Here is a 22,948-nt window from a genome sequence, read left to right on the forward strand (position 1 = left end):
GTGGGGACGAGCGAGCGCCCCCCTCCCTCCTGAGCCATACCAGACCACATGCCCTCAACATGGGGGAGTGTGTGCTGTGGGGGAGGGGGGCACTGCCCCCCCACCCCAAAGCACTCTTGCCCCCATGTCGATAGGGACAAGAGCCTCTTCCCGACAACCCTGGCCGTTGGTTGTCGGGGTATGCGGGCGGAGAGCTTATCAGAATCTGAGAGACCCCTTTAATAAAGGGGTCCCCAGATTCCGGCCCCCCACCCTATGTGAATGAGTATGGGGTACATCGTACCTCTACCCATTCACATGGGGGAAATGTAAAGTAAAAAAAACACACCACACAGAATAAAATATTTTATTAATCTGCTCCGGAGCCCCCCCTTTCTTCTTTAGCTCTCTTAGAAGGGGGGGTTTCTTCTCTCCCGATCTTCCGCCGGGACCCTGGGCTTCGGTGATTTCTGCCGGGGGAGGGCGCCATCCTTCGGTCCTCTCCGGAGCCTTCCGCCGGATGCCCCCACCCCATTTAAGCTCTTTTTCATTAGGGAGGACACATGCCGTGTCAGCGGCGGGCATGGACTTATATAGGGTAATGCCACCATGTGACCTCAACCCATGTGACATCACATTCCCTGGGCATGATGGGAATGTGATGTCACATGGGTTGAGGTCACATGGTGGCATTACCCTATATAAGTCCATGCCCGCCGCTGACACGGCATGTCAGCGCGGAACCTCGTCGTGTCAACATCGAATGGAAGAGAAGGAAGAAGACAGCGGAGACAAGCCCTGTGCTCCGCGGAGGAGACAGGCAGAAGAAGGAAGAGAGAAGAAAGAAGACGGAAGAAAGCCCTGGCTCCGCGGGGGAGCCAGGCAGAAGAGGGAGCAGAGAAGACAGAAGAGAAAAGACCTGGGAGTTGGCGCACCCCCGGCAGAAGACCAGGAAGACCGGAACCCTGGCGGAAGGCACCGGAAAGACCGGGGGATAGGCGCCATCCCCCGGCAGAAGACCCCGAAGTCCGGATGCCCCTCCCTAATGAAAAAGAGCTTAAATGGGGTGGGGGCATCCGGCGGAAGGCTCCGGAGAGGACCGAGGGATGGCGCCCTCCTCCGGCAGAAATCACCGAAGCCCAGGGTCCCGGCGGAAGATCGGGAGAGAAGAAACCCCCCCTTCTAAGAGAGCTAAAGAAGAAAGGGGGGGCTCCGGAGCAGATTAATAAAATATTTTATTCTGTGTGGTGTGTTTTTTTTACTTTACATTTCCCCCATGTGAATGGGTAGAGGTACGATGTACCCCATACTCATTCACATAGGGTGGGGGGCCGGCATCTGGGGGCCCCCTTATTAAAGGGAGCTCGCAGATTCCGATTAGCCCCGCCCGCATACCCCGACAACCAATGGCAAGGGTTGTCGGGAAGAGGCTCTTGTCCCTATCGACATGGGGGCAAGAGTGCTGTGGGGGGGCAGTGCCCCCCTCCCCCACAGCACACACTCCCCCATGTTGAGGGCATGCGGTCTGGTACGGCTCAGGAGGGGGGGGGGCGCTCGCTCGTCCCCTCCCCCATTCCTGTCCGGGCCAGACTGCATGCTTGGGATGAGGGCTTGGTTTGGATCTGGGGGGGACCCCCGCGCCGAATCGGCGCGGGTTTAACCCCTCACGTTCCGGACCAAGCCTAAGAGCCTAATGTAGCCCTGAAGGGGGACCCGCGCCGATTTCAAGTTTGAAATTTGGCGCCGAGTTCCCCTTCAGGGCTGAAAACAGCTCGGAGATTCCCGTGCGCCGCGTCACGCAGCGCAATCACGGGTACGCCGCTTGGTATTTACCAAGATTTTCACGGCGTACTGACAAGGCGCACGGGAATCCCTGACTTTTCTCTCTGCGCATGCCCAGTATGCAAATGAACCTCCCGAGGTTCAGGCGCACTGTGCAAGCGTACGGGGATCTGTTTTCAAAAAACCCTTTCCCTTTCAATTCGGCCCGCCAAACACTTTAAAACACATGTCACTTCACTTCCCCTGCATCCCCCCACCTCCCCCCCCTAATAAACTCCCGCCCAAACCCCCGCAATTTACAGTTTAATGTGCCGTGCGCCAGGTCTGTACTGGTGCACAATGCACCTTCTCCTGGGCGCACGGAGCACATTAGTAACTAGGGAAATACACTGCACTAGCAGCGTATTTCTTTAGTAAATGGCCAAACGGCTGCTACTCCTGCTTTTACTCCATGAGTCATGGAGTAAAGGCTTGGTAAATCAGGCCCATAGTGTCTAAGCACTATCACAGAAGAGATACAACAAGGTATTTCCTGATACGCCGTCGTATCTCTGTGTTACGGCCGTCCTAACTATGCGACTGATTCATAGAATCAGTTACGCATAGCTAGCCCTAAGATCCGACAGGTGTGATTGAATTACACTGTCGGATCTTAAGGATGCAATTCTAGGCCAGCCGCTAGGTGGCGAGGCCATTGCGGTCGGCGTAGAATATGCAAATGACTAGTTACGACGATCCACGAAGATCCGCGCGTTCGTCGCAATCCTGTACATCGTCGCTAGTCATTTTTACCCGTCGCAAAGTTACACCTGCTTTAACATGGCTTATCTTTAGATCAGCCATGTTAAAGTATGGCTGTCATTCCCGCGTCACATTTTGAATTTTTTTTTTGCGCAAGACGTCCGGGAATACGAAACGCCGTAACGCACGTCGCATTTAAAAAAAAACATCGGGTCGCCGTAATTTTGCGCAATGCACGTCGGGAAATTTCCTAACGGAGCATGCGCAGAACGCTCGGCGCGGGAACTCGCCTAATTTAAATGGTGCCTGCCTCATTTGAATTGGGCGGGCTTGCGCCGAGCGCATTTACGTTACACCGCCGCAAGTTTACAGGTAAGAGTTCTGAGAATCAGGCACTTACGCTGTAAACCTGCGGCGGTGTAACGTAAATCAGATACGTTACGCTGCCATGGAGCAACGTAATTGTATCTGAATCTGGCCCAAAGTTACATAGTTAGGTTGGAAAAAGACACAAGTCTTATCAAGTTCAACCACAAGAAATGGGACATCAACTGTTTTATAAATAATGGTTGATGTCCCACTCCTTTAGGATGTGTCCTCTCTTTTGGTCCTTCTAGTTGTATACTCCCTGTTTCTGTCAAACAGGGGAAATTTTACATTTACATTTTTGAATTGGATTGGATTGGATTGGAATAAATACTTATAGAGCGCCGAATGCGAGTTGTGAAAATTAATAGTTTACAGGACATTTTTGTTCCTGTTTGGTTTTAATATACTAATTTCCTGAGGGAATGTGGGGGGCTACTCATTTTAATTATTGGGGTTCTCTATTTATTTTATTGTAATTTATTTTTAAAGTTTAATTATTTTTTGGGGTTTTAACTGAATTAATTTTAAATAATGAGCAGCAGTTCCCCTGTGATCCACATGACGGCACTGCTTTCTCGAAATAGCTTTATAGAGGCAATTCATGTTTACTCTATTGTTATCAGTTGGTGCATTACTATTTATGCCCAACTAGTGTCATGGACGGACTGTTTCCTTTTGTCAGTCTGTAGCAGAACCAATGAGGGAGCTTCTCTGGCAACTCTGGGTAATAAAAAGCATGTGTGCAGGTACGTGGGCGTGCCCCTGAATGACGTCAGTTGTGACGAAACGGTCCTAGGGCATCATGCACTTGTACTGCGCATGCGCGAACTGGACTTTTGATTGACACAACACAGAGCTTTTTTTATCCTTGCAAAGAACGCTGTTTTTATTATTTCTATCATTTTTAGAGGACTTGGTCCCATTGCCATATATCTTCTATACTTTTTCAATAAACATCTTAAGGAACGTCAACACTATTGGAAGTTTTTTTTTCTTCCCCCATTGGTTATTGCTTATCCCTCACTACCGGATGTTTACTTATTTCAACCCGGGAACGAGTTTGTGGATCACTTCCGGATCATCATTCTAGGAAGTGCGGATGTGACATCTGCAGATGGCTGTACCTGAGAGGATACCCTGACGCTACAGTGAGGACCATTACTCTGCTGAGCCTGATTTGACCCCCCTGAGAAGGGTGGTCACATGCTAGTTGGTAAGCCTTCATTTCTCCTCCTGGTGGCGGGTCTCTCCACGTATTGGATGTAATTCATTTGACCGTCTCTCATCACTGGATGTCTACACTTGTTGATTGAATTTTCACCTTTTTACCTCTGGTTGGGAGATACTCACATAGATTCATATGAATTGTATGAACTTTATTTACCTTTTGGCACATGTGTATAAATATTTTTTTGGTACTTTACACTTTTTTTTAACATATATATTCACTCATTGAACCATATGGTTGCATATGGTTTATTGTCCAGCGCTACACTTTAAGGGGCAGATCCACAAAGCACTTACGCCGGCGTATCTCGAGATGCAAGGCGTAAGTGTGTATATACGCCAGTGTAACTATGCGCCGTATCCACAAAATGAGATACGCCTGATACGCCTGAAAACGAGATACGCCGACCAATGTAATTTTTCTGTGCCGGCGCATCGTGGGCGCAAATATACGCTGGACGCACCATTGTTTTGCTATTCAAATATGCAAATGAGGGAGATACGGCGATCCACGAACGTACGTGCACCCGATGCGGACTACGCACGCCGCGTATAAGTCATACGTCTGGTCTAAAGTTACCCCTCATAAAAGCAGCTGTAACTTTGCACCAGATGTGTGCAGGTCAGCTGGAGAGCAGCTTCAGCAGCACGGTTAGGGACGAGCTGAGCATCCACACTTGCAGGACAACAATCTGTATGCCAACATGCCAGGGGCATCCATGGTCATAGCTATACTACTGGATTTACATGCGCGTAGAAGAAGGGAGGGCACAGAGGAGGGCACGGGAGAGGATATACCGACCGCGCATAAATGTCTTTGGCATGGGGGATTCTGAGGTGTATCGCATCTTCAGATTCAGCCCTGATGCCAACCTGGAATTAGCCACAACCCTGAAGATGACATCACCAGCCAGACACACCGCTCACATGCAGTGGAGCCACTGGTCAAGGTACTGGCAACACTCCATTTCCTTGCCAGTGGCTCGTTCCAGCGTACAAGTGGAGTTGTGGCTGGGATGGCATAATCCTCCATTAGCAGATGTGTGCACCAGGTTGTCCCCGCAATCCTCAGACACATGGCCCACCAAATCATCAGACCCACCCAGGAGCATCTGCGGGTGAAGGCAATGCGGGATTTCTACATGATTGCAGGATTCCCACGCACCGTGGGGACCATTGATTGCACACATGTGGCACTACGGCCCCCCCGTGACACAGAGCACATATACCGCAATCGGAAGCACTGGCATTCCATCAACGTACAGGTGATAGCCAATGCCTAATGCCTCATATGGCACATCCGTGCCAAACACCCAGCGGTGGAATGCACCTTTGGCCTCCTGAAGTCCCGTTTCCGATGCCTGGATAAGTCCGGGGGGACCCTGTTGTATTCCCCAAACTTTGTGTGCCAGATCATGTTGCATGCTACACAACTTCGCCGTGAGAAAGGGCCTGGAGATTGACCTACGTGATGACCTGACCCCTGAACCAGACAATCCCCCCCTAACCGAGGATACCCCGTCTTCTGAAGGAAGAGCAGTCAGGAGATGCCTCACAGTAGGCATCTTTGCACGTTAAACACACACATTCATCATGGCATAAGGAGAATGCACGCATGCACACCACTGTGGTCCCTAGCACACACCCCACATCCACATCACACCATTCAGGACTTGGGAGCAGCAACGCCACGGCAAGGCTCCAAATATGTTGCTGTACATTCATACACCATTCACACGGACCTGGGGATCACTTTTCCCTGGTCCTGGGGATCACTTCTCCCCGACGACCAAGGGTGACACCCCTTTTCCGGCAGGAATGTCACCCCCACATTCAAACACCAGTCACACTGTAGCCTGCACTACTAACCGTGTGCTTTGGCTGCAAAAAAAAAAACCTCATAACCTGAGTATATTCCAAAAAAAAACATAAAACACTCATAACCTGAGTCGAACAGAAAAAAATCCAAAAAATATTAACGGCGCTGCCGTGCCCCACGCCTGCCGCGGCCGCGTCCCCGGCCCCTCATGGGAGACTCATGGGGGGGAACCAGGAGGAGGAGCATCCCCTGGTCTCTTCACGCCTGGTGGCCTGCCCTCCAACGCCAGGGCGATGCAGGTGAGGACAGCATTGGTGTCCGCCTGCAGCCGCACCCCCACCTGGATGGCTGCCGTGTTGTCCCTGACAGCCTCTGTCAGGGCGTGGAACTTCTCACCCAGACCTGCTGTGGTGGCCTGCAGATCAGCCAGGCAGGTGACCACAGCTGAGGAATTGCAGCCCAACTCCTCCACAGCTTCCTTCACGGAGGCCATGCTTTGGGCCATGTGGTCCATACTCATATGGCGGGTCTGGCGGGCCTGGTCCTTCCTGAGGTGTTCAGGGAGAACATCTGACACCCCCCTTGTCTTCCCAGCCACCTTCCTGGGTCCTGAAGTGGCTTGGGGCCTTGGAGAAGGGGAGACCCTTGGGGGGGAAGCCCTGTTGGGGGAGGAGCGGGAGGGGCTACCCCTGATGGAGAGCTGACTGGTGCCAGCCACAGGGGAAGACTCCTCCAAATGGAGCCTCACCTCATTCCCACTCATCACCTCCTCCTCCTCAACCACCTCCTGAGGAGAGGTGTGGCCACTCCCTTCCACAGAGGACTCCTGGTTTGCCAGGTGGTCTGACTCAGCCTAATGTCTGGGGGATGGTGTGGACTGGCCAGATGGCCCAGCACCCTCCTGCACATCTGTGGATGGCACAAAACATTCACATGTTGGAGGATCCACACACTTGTCACATGTTCCCTTCCACCCCCACACATGCTACACACCAGATAGGAGATAAAACACACTTACCTGTCCTCAAGGCATCTGCAATGGAGTCAAAGCCCTCCACTCCCTCCACTTGATGCCTGTGGAGGCACTGGGCAACCACCTGCTCCTCAGCAGTGAGCGTCTCGGTAGTTGCTGGTCCCCCTTCAGTGCCCCTGGCATGAGTGCTCATCCTGGCCAGCTTACCTTGGACCAGGCGCCGCAGGTCTTTTTTTTTTTTTTTAAATGTCATTGGGGGATCTGACCTCACTCCCCAACGCATTGATATCTGCAGCAATCAGTGCCAGGATCTCTCTCCTCCTGGCCTGGGTGGTATTGGCACTCTCTGCCCCATGAAGAAATGTATCATACTGGGCTATGGCCCGGATAATGATCGCCTTCTCCTGTGTGGTAAAATTTAGCTTTCTCTTCTTCTGAGCTGCTTGAGCAAACATGGCTCTAAATCAAACAGCTACAAAGAAAAGAACAAAAGTACCTTGCTTCAGGGGGGGAAACAAATGGATGTACTTTTGCACTGGACGGGCGCATGTCTGGGCGTATTTATGCCCTGGGCGTATCTCACTAATTACGCTGGGCCTAGTTCGTATCTCACTGATTACGCCGGGCCTAGTTCTGAGCATGCGCAGAGAGGCGCTGAACATAGTCAGTGTCACGGCGCATGCGACGTCCGTTCGGCCCTTCATTTGCATGGGGTCACGGCTCATTTCAATGGAACACGCCCACTTCCTTCCTACTTTCAATTACGCCGGCTTACGCCTAGGAATTTAGGTTGCGCCGGCCGCAAATACTCTGAGGATACGGTACTTGCCTCTCTAAGTTGAGCCGGCGTAACGTAAATGAGATGCGCTACGCCGGCCTATATATGCGCCGATGTACGTGGATCTGCCCCTATTGTTTATAATCTGTGTATCTGTATTAAAATATATTTGTTTGTGCGTCTATCGTGGAATTAAAAAATTAGTATAAAAATGTTTCATTTTTTTAATTCTACTGATTCTGTGCTTTCAGAAAATGTATGGTTTGGATTTTTTTTTTAAAAGTTTGAAAACTACTCTATAACCGCAAAAAGGGAAATCGGGCTGGCCACCTAAGGTGAAAAATTGAATCAAGGCCTCGTACACACGACCGAACATGTTTGCTGAAACTGGTCCGCGGACCAGTTTCCACGGACATGTTCGGTCGTCTGTATGGCCGACCGGACCGGATTCCCGGCCGAGCGGACAGGTTCCAGCGGACAAATGTTTCTTAGCATGCTAAGAAACATGTCCGCTGGAAGCCTGTCCGTCGGACATGTTCGGTCGTCTGTATGACTCACCGGGCATGTCCGCTCGGCCGAAAGCCCTCGCATGCGTCAAAGTGATTCGACGCATGCGTGGAAGCATTGACCTTCCAGGGTCGCACATGTCACCGCGTCATCGTCGCGGCCACGGCGTGGCCACGTCACTGCGTATCCTGTCCGCGGGGAATATGGTCTGATGGTGTGTACAGCCATCAGACCAAATGATCCCAGCGGACATGTCTGATGAAAACGGTCCGCGGACCGTTTTCATCGGACAGATCCGGTCGTGTGTACAAGGCCTAAGGCTTGGAAGAAAAATGGTTAGGGATAGTAATCATGAAAACAGCAAATAGATTTCAAGTGTAATATCTGTGTGGGAAATTTCAGATGGAAAAGTCAGCTTGGTGGGTAAAACAATGTAATTTAAAACAGCTGCATCGTATGTAAATCAATTGGTTTCTTAAGGAAAAGGGAATGGGGTAGTGGTGCTACCTAAACCTGAAGAGTAATCTAACAGGTCTCACTATATATGACTAATATGTACCACCAATAAAATTGGGTGTATGTTGGGAGGAACAAAGAAAAAGGGAGAGAAAGAATAAGAGAAAGAACAAGACGGCTAGAGAGAGGGATGGGGGAAATAAAACAAGAAATTAGGACATAGAGAAATAAAAGGGAAAGAACGGAGAACAAAGAGAAAGAGGGAGTGGTACATCCCAAAATGAACCATAAGGGGTTTTAATACTGTACCAGTGGAAGGGACTCAGGGAGCGCTAAATGTCCATGGGTTAGGGACGCAATTTACTTGTCTCGCCTTGAGTGCTGACAACCCATGCTACAAAAATAATTTTACTGTTAGGGGTCCCCACAACTTGGGAAATTTTATCAAGGGGTCACGGCACTAAAAAGGTTGAGAATCACTGCACTAGATAATGTAATGAGTGATAAATCTGTGAAAAAATATATACATATAAACCAGTGACGTTACAGAAGTGACACCAGTCATAAAACCATGTGTCTACTGGTGAGATTCAAAACATTGTCCATGTGAATTTGCTCCAAACAGTGACCGCATCCATTCAGTTACTGATAAACTGTATGGGACAATCCTCAAGAAGTTCCAAAATGAAAAGTGCTCTTTGTGGCAAATATTCAGCAGGTGACTTTTGTGCTCCCCCCTCCTGGGTCCCCACTCACCAGCTCCTATCACCCATGCAGGGGTAATTCACATGTAAGATGAGATCCTGATGACTTCAGGCTATTATTCTGATCACAGGAACTGCAGGCTCTGGGGGCTCTCTTGGTGTCCGGGATTAATAAAGGCAGTGATAGATACACTTATAATTCTATGGCTACTCCAGGGGAATTCAGTCCATGCTGTGAAGTGTCCCATGCGCCCAGAGCATGGTTCCAGAAGCATTAATTGTATCTGTTTTTATGACTAAACTAATGTTCTTACTAAGCACTTAATGGCCTTATTATTACATTATCTTTTTCTTTCTTTTTGCAGATTTATGTTAAATGTGACTTGGGATGGCAAAGATTTGTCCTTTACAGAAGATGGTTATCAGGCAAATCCAAAATTGGTTGCTACGTTGCTTAACGTAGAGAGAGCGTGGGAAAAGGTATGTTAAATTAAGCGCGTAAGTCTAAATGATTTGATATTAGACTCATATTTCTGAAAGTGTAATATCCTCTGACCTACCGTTGTAAGTTTATTTTTAGTATGAGTGTCCAAACGGATGTTTTAAAAACAATCAAGTCAAGTAGTATAAACTGTGAGAACCAATGTTGGGAATTGGACCCCAGTTAAATGTAAATCTTATGCCGCGTACACACGACCGTTTTTCGGGTTATAAAAAATTACGTTTTTAAGGGTCAAGAAAAAAACAACGTTTTTTTCAACCCGATCATTAAAACGGCCTTGCCTACACACGATCGTGAAAAAATGCTTTAGCAAAGCGGGGTGACGTACTAGGGGCCAGATTCACGAAGAAGTACGCCGGAGTATCTACTGATACTCCGGCATACTTTCAAATTTGCCACGTCGTATCTTTAGTTTGAATCCTCAAACCAAGATACAACGGCTTTTGGCTTCGATCCGACAGGCGTACGGCTTTGTACGCCTTCGGATAGTAGGTGTAATACTTCGGTGCCCGCTGGGTGGAGTTTGCGTAATTTTCCGCGTCGGGTATGCTAATTAGCTTTTTCCGGCGATTCACGAAGGTACGCGCGGCCGTCGCATTCTCTTACGTTGACGCTAGTTGGCTTTTCCCGGCGTATAGTTAAAGCTGCTATTTAGTGGCGTATAGATAGACGTGCCATGTTAAAGTATGGCCGTCGTTCCCGCGTCGAATTTCAATTTTTTTTTTTTGCGTAAGTCGTCCGTGAATAGGAAAGGACGTAACTCACGTCCACGTTAAAAAAATGACGTTGGTGCGACGTCATTTCACGCAAAGCACGGCAAGAAATTTCAAAACGGAGCATGCGCAGTACGTTCGGCGTGGGAACGCGCCTAATTTAAATGATCCACGCCCCCTACTCGATCATTTGAATTAGGCGGGCTTGCGCCGGAGGGATTTTCGCTACGCCGCCGCAACTTTACAGGCAAGTGCTTTGTGAATCAAGCACTTGCCCGTAAAACTGTACCTGAATCTGGCCCAATATGTACAACGGCACTATAAAAGGGGAAGTTCCATTTGGATGACGCCAGCCTTTGGGCTGCTTTAGCTGATTTTGTGTTAGTAAAAGACGGTTTGCACTTTTCTGTCTGTTACAGCGTGATGAATGTGCTTACTCCATTACAAACGCTAGTTTTACCAGAACGAGCACTCCCGTCTCATAACTTGCTTCTGAGCATGCGTGTTTTTTTCACGTCGTTAAAGCCCACACACGACCATTTTTTACAACCTTAAAAACGAAAAATGCTCTGAAGCCCACACACGATAGTTTTTAATGACATAAAAAAAAAATTTTTTAGAACCCGAAAAACGGCTGTGTGTACGCTGCATTAGGTTTTTTTAACATATAGGCCCAGATTCACAGAGAGCAAGGCGCAGATTACTCCGCCGTAGAGCAAACACTATACGCTACGCCAACGCAGTGCAGAGAGGCAAGCATTGCGTTCAGCAAGCCAGTGCTCCCAACGCTGCGCCGGCGTAGGTGGAAGTGGGCATCCCATGCAAATGAAGTGTGACCCCATGCAAATGATGGGCCTAGCGCCAGACAGGTACAGTACGTATCACGAACTGCGCATGCGCCGTGACGTGGAAGCATGCACAGCACACCCCCCTGCGCCTGCTCATAACCACGCCGGCACAACTGCCTAAGCTACGCCGGATCACTGCGTACCCCGTGAACATAATGTACGCCCAGCCACACACATGTCCAACGCACAATACGCCGGCTTGTGTTCCCTGGTGCAGACCTGAGCATGTCTGTTGCTGGGTTGCACCTCCTTTATGGAGAATAACTTTACGCCGGACGTACAACTTACGCGCATCTCTCGTAGCATGGGCCGGGCACACGCGCGTTGGTGAATCGCCGTATTTCCCTCATTTGCATGTTTGAATGGCTAATCAATGGGAGCGGAACCATGCTCCCAGCCTAAATGTGCGCCCACCCTACGCCGGCGTAAGCAAGCTACGTCGGCGGGGTGTAGCCTGTATTTAGGCGCATATTAGTTTGTGGGTCTGGCGCACATGTACGACGGCGCACATTTGCACTTACGTCGGCGTAACTTGTTATACGTCGGCGTAAGTGCTTTGTGAATCTGGGCCATAGTTGATATTGTGTACGTTGTGTGCAATATAGTAAAAAGGTTAAGCCTTTATTGACATTTCCTATTAATGGGTTTACTATTTTTTTCAGAATTTTTGAAGCAATCATGTGACACTGAATGGTTGCCAGGAATTCAAATACACATATTATTCTAGAGGATGAAGTGTTGTATGAGACTCTGTTTTTTTTTTTTTTTGTTGTTTTTTGTTTTTTTCTGTTAAAATGCTACTGCAAGATCTTCTTTTCTTTCAATATATTTTTATTGAAGATGTACAAAAAAGGTTACAAACATTATGCCAACAGGCGTGAAAGGTTGACAGAAGAAAAAATATATAAGTTATATATTGACATCAAATTATTTTTATTAGTACTATTTGCAGGATACATTTCTATGAATAAGGCACTTATTGAATGTAATATTGAATACAGTGAAGAGGAAGGCTATACGCAGTCCCCGAGTTACGAATGGGTTAGGGACGGTAGGTTTGTTCTAAAGTCGAATATGTTTGTAAGTCAGAACAGCATGCGCAGAACGTTATTTTCCGATGTTCTGTCGAATGTGGCCGCTATCAAAAAGTGACCATGTTCTGTCGAATGTTCCTGCTGTCTAAAAGGTTCCGTCGAATGTTCCCGCCGCCGAAAATGTCCCATCGAATGTCCCTGCCATCTAAAAGGTTCTGTCGAATGTGCCCGCCGTCAAAAAGTGGCCATGCAGCCTCCTGTTCTTAAGTAGGAGTCGCAAGTTTGATGTTCGTAACTCGGGGACTCCCAGTAGAGAAAATAAATACAACAGAACAGAACAAAGCATTAAGCCAATACAGTCTTGAAGTTCTTTAACCGATTGTCGACCAGCGCATGACGATATACGTCGGCACAATGGCACAGCTGTGCAAATGGGCGTGCAGGTACGTCTCCTTTAAATCACGGCATAGTAAACATGACAGGGATCTACTGCTCCCTGTCATCAGGAGCAGTGATCTCTGTCATGCCATCCCTCCACAGTTATAATCACTCCCTAGGACACACTTAACCCCTCGATCACCCCCTAGTGTTTAACCTCCTCCCTGCCAGTGCCATTTACACAGTAATCAGTGCATTTTTATAGCACTGATCGCCGTATAAAAATGACAATGGTCCCAAAATAGTGTCAAAAGTGTCCGATGTGTTGCAGTCACGATAAAAATCGCAGATCGCTACCATTACTAATAAAAAATAAATTAAAAAAATGCTGTAAATCTATTCCCTATTTTATAGACGGTATAACTTTTGCGCAAACCAATCAATATACACTTATTGCGATTAAATTCTTCCGGGGCTGAAGTGGTTAATGTTCATTTAACTTTGTTTTGAGCATGTCAATTAAGCCATGGTTTCCAAGGTAAACTAGTGGCTTGGTATCTTCCAGAAGATGATGCAAGGAGCAGCTCATAAGTGGCATGTGTGTGAGTAATTTGGATTATTTTGTTTATAGATGGGATTTGGGGGTCTCTCCAGTGCTGGACCAGAGACAGACGGGTTGCCAGTAATACTGGAATCTTTCGTTTATGTGGTGTAGAGTCAAGGTCTAGGGAAAATAGTGCTGTTCCTGCTAACATCTGAATTGCTATCCTGAAGATTTGATTAATCAGCCAGAAAATGTATGCCCAAAAGTGGGATACCGCAGGGCAAGCCCAGGAGATGTGGTGGAGTGTACCTGTGGCTCCACATCCCCTCCAGCATAGTGATAAGGTTTTGGGATTCTGTATGGGGTCAGATACCAGCTTAGGAGGACATTTGGGGTAATTTTCCATAGATTGATGTTTTTGTGGCTGTGTAGGTAGAGCATAGTGCTTTTTGCCATTTTTCAGGGGGATACATCTTCCCCAAGTCCATTCCCCATGCTTTTATGGGTGCAGACTTGATAAATCTATTTTATGTTAAGTGTATTGTAGGAATAGGGAAGTATTCATACCCCTTGAAATTTTCCACATTTTGTCATGTTACAACCAAAAACGTAAATGTATTTTATTGGGATTGTATGTGATAGACCAGCAAAAAATGGCACATAATTGTGAAGTGGAAGGAAAATGATAAATGGTTTTCATTTTTTTTACCAATAAATATGCAGAAAATGTGGCGTGGATTTGTATTTAGCCCCCAATACTTTGTATAGCCACTTTTTGCTGCAATTACAGCTACAAGTCTTTTTGGGGATGTCTCTACTAGCTTTCTACAGAGTGACATTTGTGTCCATTCTTCTTTGAAAAATAGTAGGGATGAGCAGAACACCACCCCGTTCGGTTCGCACCAAAACCTGCGAAGAGACAAAAAGTTTGTGTGAACTTTAGAGCCCCGTTAAAGTGTAGAAATCTAAAAATCTAAAAAATTTCTTTTTTTTTTCAAGGTGATATATAATGTATAATGAGTATTTCTTACTTGGGTTATGAAAATGCATTATGAAATAGAAAAAGAAAAAGAATGTTGTAAATGCTGATATACGAAAGAGAAAAATAAAAATGTATTAAAAAAAAGAAATCGAAAGTGCTTTTTTTAAAGGTTAATATGCAAGTTATTGTCCTAAAAAGTGTTTGGGGACCTGGGTCCTGCCCCAGGGGACATGTATCAATGCAAAAAAAAGTTTTAAAAACAGCTGTTTTTTCGGGAGCAGTGATTTTATGAATGCTTAAAGTGAAACAATAAAAGTGAAATATTCCTTTAAATTTCGTACCTGGGGGGGGGTGGGTGTATAGCATGCATGTGAAGTAGCGCATGTTTCCCGTGCTTAGAACTGTCTCTGCACAAAGTGTAATTTCTGAAGGAAAAAAAGACATTTAAAATCACTTGCGGCTTTAATGAATTGCCGAAAAGTCATTTGTAACGGTCACCACCGTTTACGACCTTCCATCACCCCACGACAGCTTATCGACACTCCAACCAACAGGACCCGGTCCATCCCATTCCCAGAATAAGACGAGACACAGCTCTGTGCTTTCTGGCTTCCAATGCTAGAATGCTTTAATGGTTTCTTCTCAGCTTTTTATGCAGTTACAAGCAGGTGACCGTAATCAAAGGGACACTGAAATCTCCACCCCCCTTCACACCATGGGGCTTCAATCACATACTTTTATCAATAGAATTCACACAAAATATCATCACACAATGAGTTCCCTTCAATCCACATCGTTAGACAGACGTTCTGTCTCCAACAGACAGGTAGTCACACCTTTACACAATGGACAATGAAATGTCTAGGAGTAGATGCAATTAACACCTTTCAACAGAATGTGTCCCCACATTGAATAAGCCAACAACTTGTGATATCTCAAGACATCCTGCAAACATGAATTATTATTAATGTCCCATCTCATGTAATACATGAATTATGATTCACTTGCCACCCCATCTCCTGGCTCAATCTGTGCCCAAAAGTCACTCCTGTTACATCATTCATAAAGAAAAAAAAGCGTGGGGGTCCCCCCAAATTCAATTACAAGGCCCTTCAGGTCTGGTATGGATATTGAGGGGAACTCCACCCCAAATGTAAAAAAAAATGGAGTTCCCTCAAGAATCCACACCTGACCCCTTATCCGAGCACGCAGCCTGACCGGCCGCAGGAAAAGAGGGGGGATGAGAGAGCGCCCCCCCTCCTAAGACACGTTGAGACACCTCCTAAGGCTTGAACGAACCATCGGGGATCTGGTGACCGGGACATTGACAGGTACACTTCAACTGTCACCCGGTGACCCTAACTAAATTTACTGGGAGGATTTGCTCAATTTGCTCAGCTCATCCAAGTATTAGACCTGTGGCAGAGGTCCCTAGAGCCGGGTCTTTGGCAGAGGCCTGTTCCTCCCAGCAGCTTAAAGTGACACTTCGGCTGCCAGGCTTGTGACAGAAGTCTGTCCGGGGCACTTCACCCACTCTGGCTAGAGTGGCGACGAACTGTAACTACTACTACTGTGCTACTAAGAGCAGGATTGCTCTGTTCATATCCAGGCTTGATACCGCAAAGTTCTCTATCACTTCATCAATCTTTCCTTCCTACCTCATGTTGATGTTGGGTCGAAAATAAAGCATTTGAAAACCTTCATTTATTGGCTGGTCGTTCGCTCACTGCTCTACTCTACTCATCAACTACATCCCTAGACAACACTGAGAGGTAACTTAATAGGCCGATCCCACAAACAACCAGCGGCTCCTTCGGGGGTAGCGATACACGTGGGGGCTCGTCCGGGATTTCGGCTGTTACCTCTCGCAACATAAATTGTGAGTAGCAATTTACTAAAGAGCAAAGTGTCATGTATTTTGAACTGTCCGGCTACGAGGGAGTTAACCTCGCACAGTTAAGCTTGGGTGTACGTTTTCTTGTGAAAAAAAAAGCTTGGGCGTACGTGCAGCATAACACGCGCCTGCAACATGTCTGGACAAGTTCTTCAAGTGGGAGGAGCCACCCTCCCCTGTGTGAGACGTATCACAGAGTCTCGCGCCAACCCAGCAGAACACCGCCCACCTGAGAGAAGGAGGACCACGTGGAAGCTGTCTGCCTTCTTGCAACCGGGCATTGCTGCCCTGCGATTGAGGCCTCCAACCCCTCCATCGAGGGTTCTCAGCCTGTTCTGCCAGTGACAGATACGGGTATCCGCTTGTCCACCCAGGGACAGTTCGTGCTCTTGTGCAGTGCCGGAACGGAGATGCTGGGCCTGACCTGTCCCCGTTGCGGGGATTTATCGTGAAGATACAGCCTTTTGCCTGATGCCAGCGATGCCGGGCCTATTTGTTTGTGGCCACAAAAACCCCCACGCAAGGAGTACCAGGTGAACTTTATCACCGCCACCATTACCGCGGAGGAGGAGATCGTATGGCCGGAGCCATCCCTGTCGGTAGCTATAGTGGAACCAGAAGTCCGGGATCCTGAGATAATCTCAGTGTCGTCCACCTTGACCCTGCCCTTGGCTGCCTCGCCACCTCGCTCATCGGAGGTAAGCCCTGTGGATGGCCCGGACCAAGAAGGTGACCCATCCAGCGTGACCAGCTCAACTGAAGTGACTGGTACCCAGGCCGAAACCACGTCGGAGACAGCCACCTCTACAGTGGTCTCCGTGTGGTGTGCCTCTTTAGGAGCAGGACCTGCTCCAGCCTCCGAAGGCCGCGGTCGAGGCCTACCTATTCAACACTCTTTGTCGGACTGGCCGAGAGACTCTACAACGGTCAAACCCTGCGGTTATCTACCAGCAGAAGAGTTGCAATTGTCGGATTTTGACCCTTTATCGGATGATTCCTTGACTGATGACGGTGACCTTCCTGACTACATTTTCGAGTCCCGGTCCCCTGAGTTGCAGGGCCCCGGAGGATCCCGTGCCTTCCATGGTACTCGAAGGAGGAAGAAACGCTCCAGCCGGAGCGAATCGCGTGGGTCCCAGCAGCTGTCCATGGACGTCTCATGTCTAACCTGGGGAGTCGGTGAGTTAAATGTTGTTGCCCTTTGTTGCTCCCCCACTAAAGAGGGCACCGGACGCAATAGTACTGCCAGGACGTGGGGACCTACATACTTTGCCAAGTCTGGCCAGACTGCAGCGCTTGGTGATCCAGAGAGTTGCTACCCAACACAGGTACGAATACCCATATGTGCCACCTTCCCTTTTGCTACAAATTGATCAGGAACGGGAAGCTTGGTGCCAAGAGGCCATATGGACACACCTAAAAGTACCTCGTATTTTGGTGGGCGCAGACCCTAGGCTCTCCTGTTTAAGAGTTAAATTTGAGCGCTGCCACCGCGACTGGAGTTACGGTCGTCACATTTACAGCAATCGGGTCATGCTGAAGTCGCCTGAAAGAGAAGACCAGGTGTTTTCGACCACCACGACCACTGCCGTTGGCACCATCATTATCCTGCCAGACCCACGCTTTTATAAGTGATCTGCATGTCTGCATTGTCTGGCATTAACACTTTGAAGAAGTTTTGGACGAGGATTCTTTTTTCCCCCACTTTTGTTGTTTCTCCCAGTTTTCTCTTTTCCCCCTGGCCCCTCCGGATCCATATTACAGTTTATATGAAGAACTTCAGAGGGGTTGGGTTCAGTCAATTAGAGTGGGACCTTGCCAACTTCTCCACAGCAGTACAGGAAGATTCAGCGAGAAGAGACTTATTTTGCCTTTTCACTTCCCTTTTGCTGCTATTTGCACTTGAACTGGACTGCCGCAGTACCAGCGCACTGACCGCTAGGGGCAGTGTACTGCAACGTTTACATTGCAGGACAGAAATGTACATACAGTTCTTTTATATTTTTAGATTATTGCAAACAGAGTACAGAGTAAATATTGCTTAAAGGAGTTCTCTGACCTAAAAGTTTTAACCCCCGCTGTGCCCGGGCTGTAAAAAAATAGAAAATAAACTGTCACTTACCTGCCTACGATCCCCCGTTGTTCCGATATCGCCGTCCCGCTCTCCGGTCCCGGTCTCTTCCGCTTCCTGTGTGTCGGTGACTCATAGTGCGCTCAGCCTATCAGTGGCCGCGACGGGACATTGCTGCGGCCGCTGATAGGCTGAGCGCACTATGAGTCACCGACACACAGGAAGCGGAAGGGGCCCGGGACCGGAGAACGGGACGGCGATATCGGAACAACGGGGGATCGTAGGCAGGTAAGTGACAGTTTATTTTCTATTTTTTTACAGCCCGGGCACAGCGGGGGTTAAAACTTTTAGGTCAGAGAACTCCTTTAAGCACTTACACTTAGGACTCTTCGGGAGGAAGGGAAATTTTGCGCTCGGGCCCGAGTGTACAGTTTCAATTCTGATCTTGGAGGTTGTATATAGATAAGTAATTATATTGATATGACAGGATGTCTATTGTGTATGTTTCTTTTACATTTTTCTTATGCAGGTTCTGGACCCACCTACTATCAACACTGCGGAGAATGGGCAGCTAGATAGGGTTGTGTATGTGTGTATTGTCATATGTTATTTAAATTGCTGATATTGTAATTTAATGTTTTAAATTATGCTCTCTCTTTTCTACTTTTCTATACTGTTTAGCAGGTAGCAGGCTGGCATTCAGGCTTGAATGCCTTAGGACCCTGGGGACAGTGTCATTTCAAGTGGGGGGAGTATGTAGCGATCCCATCCCTGGGCGACAGGTGGCGCTAGAGGGGTTCTGGCAGAGCCACTTTTCCCCAGCAGCCAATTAGAGGAGTTTTCCCTCGCAGGGTATGCTAGGGGAGAGTATATCTGTGGCAAACGCTATTTTGTGTGGTTCTTCGCGGGTTCCAGGTTCCAGGTGCGTCACACACTTTTACGGTGTGCGCATTCAACGGACCATAGCGATGGCCTACTAGGCCAGGGTCACACGCTACGCTGAGCTTCATGTTGCTGAGAGGGGCACCAGTGACTTACTGGGTCCCCCGCTTTACTGAGAAGATCCCAGGCTGGGTGTTGTTCGATGGGGGTCGGCTTTAGGAGAACCCGGAGGCAGGTTGTCCAACGGGGCTTGAATGAACCATTGGGGATCTGGGGACTGGGACATTGACAGGTACACTTCCACTGTCGCCTGGTGACCCTAACTAAATTCACTGGGAGGATTCGCTCAATTTGTTCAACTCATCCAAGTATTAGACCTGTGGCAGAGGTCCCTAGAGCCGGGTCTGTGGCAGAGGCCTGTTCCTCCCAGCAACCTAAAGTGACACTTCGGTTGCCATGCTTGTGGGAGAAGTCTGTCCGGGGGCACTTCACCCACTCTGGCTAGAGTGGCGACGAACTGTAACTACTACTACTGTGCTACTAAGAGCAGGATTGCTCTGTTCATATCCAGGCTTGATACCGCAAAGTTCTCTATCACTTCATCAACCTTTCCTTCTACCTCATGTTGATGTTGGCTATGTTGGGCCGAAAATAAAGCATTGAAAAACTTCATTTATTGGCTGGACGTTCGCTCACTGCTCTACTCTACTCATCAACTACACCCCTAGACAACACTGAGAGGTAACTTAATAGGCCGATCCCAACAAAAACCAGCGGCTCCTTCGGGGGTAGCGCTACACACATGTTTGCTGTATCCCCCACATGGCTTCTCGCAAACGGGACTTCTTATGGCTTTCTTTAAACAATGGCTTTCTTCTTGCCACTTTTCCATAAAGGCCAGATTTGTGAAGTGCACTCCTTGCCCAGGCTGTCAGTTGAGGTGCATGGCCATGTCCTGGTAGGTTTGCATTTTGTACCATTCTCTGTCCATTTACGGATGATGGATTGAACAGTGCTCTGTGAGATGTTCAAAGCATAGGATGTTTTTATTATTCCTGACCTGTCTGGTGTTTTCCTCGACCTTCATGATGCAGTTTGTTCACTAAGGTTCTCTAATAAACCTCTGCGGGCTTCACAGAACAGCTGTATTCATACTGAGCTTAAATTATACACAGGTGGACTCTATTTACTAATTAGGTGACTTCTGAGGACAATTTGTTCCACTAGATTTTAGTTAGGGGTATCAGAGTAAAGGGGGCTGAATACAAATGCACGACACACTTTTCAGATATTTATTTGTAAAAAAAATTGAAAACCATTTATCATTTAACTTCCACTTCACAATTATGTGGCACGTTGTGCTAGTCTATCACTTAAAATCCCAATAAAATACATTTAAATGTTTAGTTGTAATGTGAAAAAATATGGACAAATTTCAAGGGGTATGAATACTTTCTCAAGGCGCTGTACACACACCTCTTCTTAATGAACCTTGTTAAACCTTTAATTTGCTCTCCTATTCAAAATCAGGTGTTGTTAAAAAGCTATTAAAGTCTTGTTTTTGTTTGTTTAAAAATAACAAGCATGCCATTCATACTTGCTCTGTGCAGTGGTTTTGCACAGAACAGCCCAGATCCTCAGCACCTGAGCCGAACCGCTGCTCTGTGTGTTCATTTGGCCATGGCATGCCCCACCCTCTCTCTCTCCTCATTGGCTCACTGACTTTGATTGACAGCAGTGGGAGCAAACTGGGCCCTGCATAAAATGTAAAGTTCACTTGAACAGATAGTAGCTCTAAAATGTAATTATACTTACATAGCCATTGCCTGCTGTGTGGGTGTGACTTCACTGTTCTTTCTTGGAGGATATCTGGGGAAATCAGAGCAGGTGAAATCTCAGGAGAAAAAAATGAAATTCTATCCAGGATTAAGTTGGAGGGAGTGTAACAACTTCCTCACCCGGGCACTATGATCAAGAGAAGGGAGTGAGGTAAGTATATGCCCTATTTTTTTTTCTATACAAGTACATCTTACACCTACAAATAGATACTTTTTTGAAGGCGGAGAGGGGGGGGGGGCAGTAGAAGCTCATATTGCTATTTACTGAAAAATACTTTTTCAGTTAGTAAAAAAGCTGTACACAATAACATAATGCTAAACAACACAACTGAATGACAGTTTTATTAGTTAGACTGCTCAATTTTTTTTAAATATATGTGTACTAACATTTGAAATGAAAAATTATCCATATTTCAAATTTTCAGTGGAAATAAAATTACATACGGTAACTCCATTATTTTGACATGTATTTGCACCTTTTAAAGAGATGCCTAAGTGAAGCCATGTACTTGTTTCTAACTCCGTTATAAAAGTAATCCAGAAAGAACTTTCTTGTACTAAATTACAAACATATATATATATATATATATATAGAATAAAAATGAAAAAGTAATCTAATTGTAGTAAGCTGCTCTTATAAGCTATGTTTTTAAATGAAATGAATTCTACAATTCTGAGCCATCACAAGCTAAAATTTGTTCTTCTCACTCTAATGCCGCGTACACATGATCGTTTTTCGGCATAAAAAAAACAACGTTTTTAAAAACGTAATTTAAAATGATCGTGTGTGGGCTTTACATTGTTTTTCGGCAATCGTTTTTCGTGTTGTAAAAAACTATTGCGTGTGGGCAAAAACAACGTTTTTAACCCGCGCATGCCCAGAAGCAAGTTATGAGACGGGAGCGCTCGTTCTGGTAAAACTACCATTCATAATGGAGTAAGCACATTCATCACGCTGCAACAGACAAAAAAGCCTGAATTCGTCTTTTACTAACAAGGAATCCGCTAAAAGCAGCCCAAAGGCAAATAGAACTTCCCCTTTAGAGTGCCATCGTACGTGTTGTACGTCACTGCGCTTTGTTCATCATTTTTCAAAAACGATGGTGTGTGGGCAACATCGTTTTTAATGATGAAGTTGGAAAAATTTTGTTTTTTGGACATGCTGAAAAACTTCATTTTTTTTAATGCCGAAAAACGATCGTGTGTACGCGGCATAAAGAAAATCCTCTGCAATGTAACAAATATTTTTCACACTGCTGAATCTAATGGTCATTTCTCTATAGCGTTGCCACTTGATCTATTGGCTGCTCTTGACACTGTCAATCTATTTATACAGACTCTTCATTATGTGGCTGTACATAACAAAACTGCCTGTCTCCTTTATTTATTAGACCACTGAGCATCTTGTGAATGAGAGTAGTGTCACACAGGAACATCTTTCCTATCATAACTTCGTAGAACAGATGCGATTATTTGATTTCAGGATGCAAAGAGCAATGGTGTGATGCCTGTAACACATGACAGCCAGGCAGTATTTATTTTGAGAAGCTAGAGTGGGCAGCTTTGATTTCTGTCTGGTTGCAAAGAGTTTTTGTGCAGCACTGCTATTTGTCTTTTTATATTAAAAGGAACATTACACTATAAATCAACTTGTTTTTTATGAATCACCTATTTATTCAGGCCACCCCAACACTTCAGTAAAAAAAAAAAGTTAATTTAGTAAGTGAACTTAATTTCTAATTTCTGAATTGCAGGAAATGACATCGCTATTCTTCTAGTGAGGCCCTGATGAAAGCTGAGTACCCTAAAACCGATGAGAAGCTGCTCTGTCACTGTGCTGGCACATTTGGGGGACTCAGCACTCCCAGGAATCTTGCTTGAAGGATGGGGATGTCACCCTTGTCTAGGTGCTGTGGGTGGAAGCTGG

The 22,948-nt window shown here is 46.8% G+C and overlaps 1 protein-coding gene across 1 annotated transcript in view; it reads left to right on the forward strand.

Annotated features, from left to right (window-relative positions):
- Positions 1-22,948, forward strand: part of GRIN2A (glutamate ionotropic receptor NMDA type subunit 2A) — a 1,843,544-nt gene that overhangs the window by 907,969 nt on the left and 912,627 nt on the right. Inside the window, exon 4 of the mRNA XM_040356964.1 lies at positions 9,701-9,815. Coding sequence (XP_040212898.1) covers positions 9,701-9,815 — 115 coding nt within the window. The remainder of the gene's footprint in view (positions 1-9,700; positions 9,816-22,948) is intronic.

This window comes from Rana temporaria, chromosome 6 (genome assembly GCF_905171775.1).
Source record: "Rana temporaria chromosome 6, aRanTem1.1, whole genome shotgun sequence".
Taxonomy (NCBI): domain Eukaryota; kingdom Metazoa; phylum Chordata; class Amphibia; order Anura; family Ranidae; genus Rana; species Rana temporaria.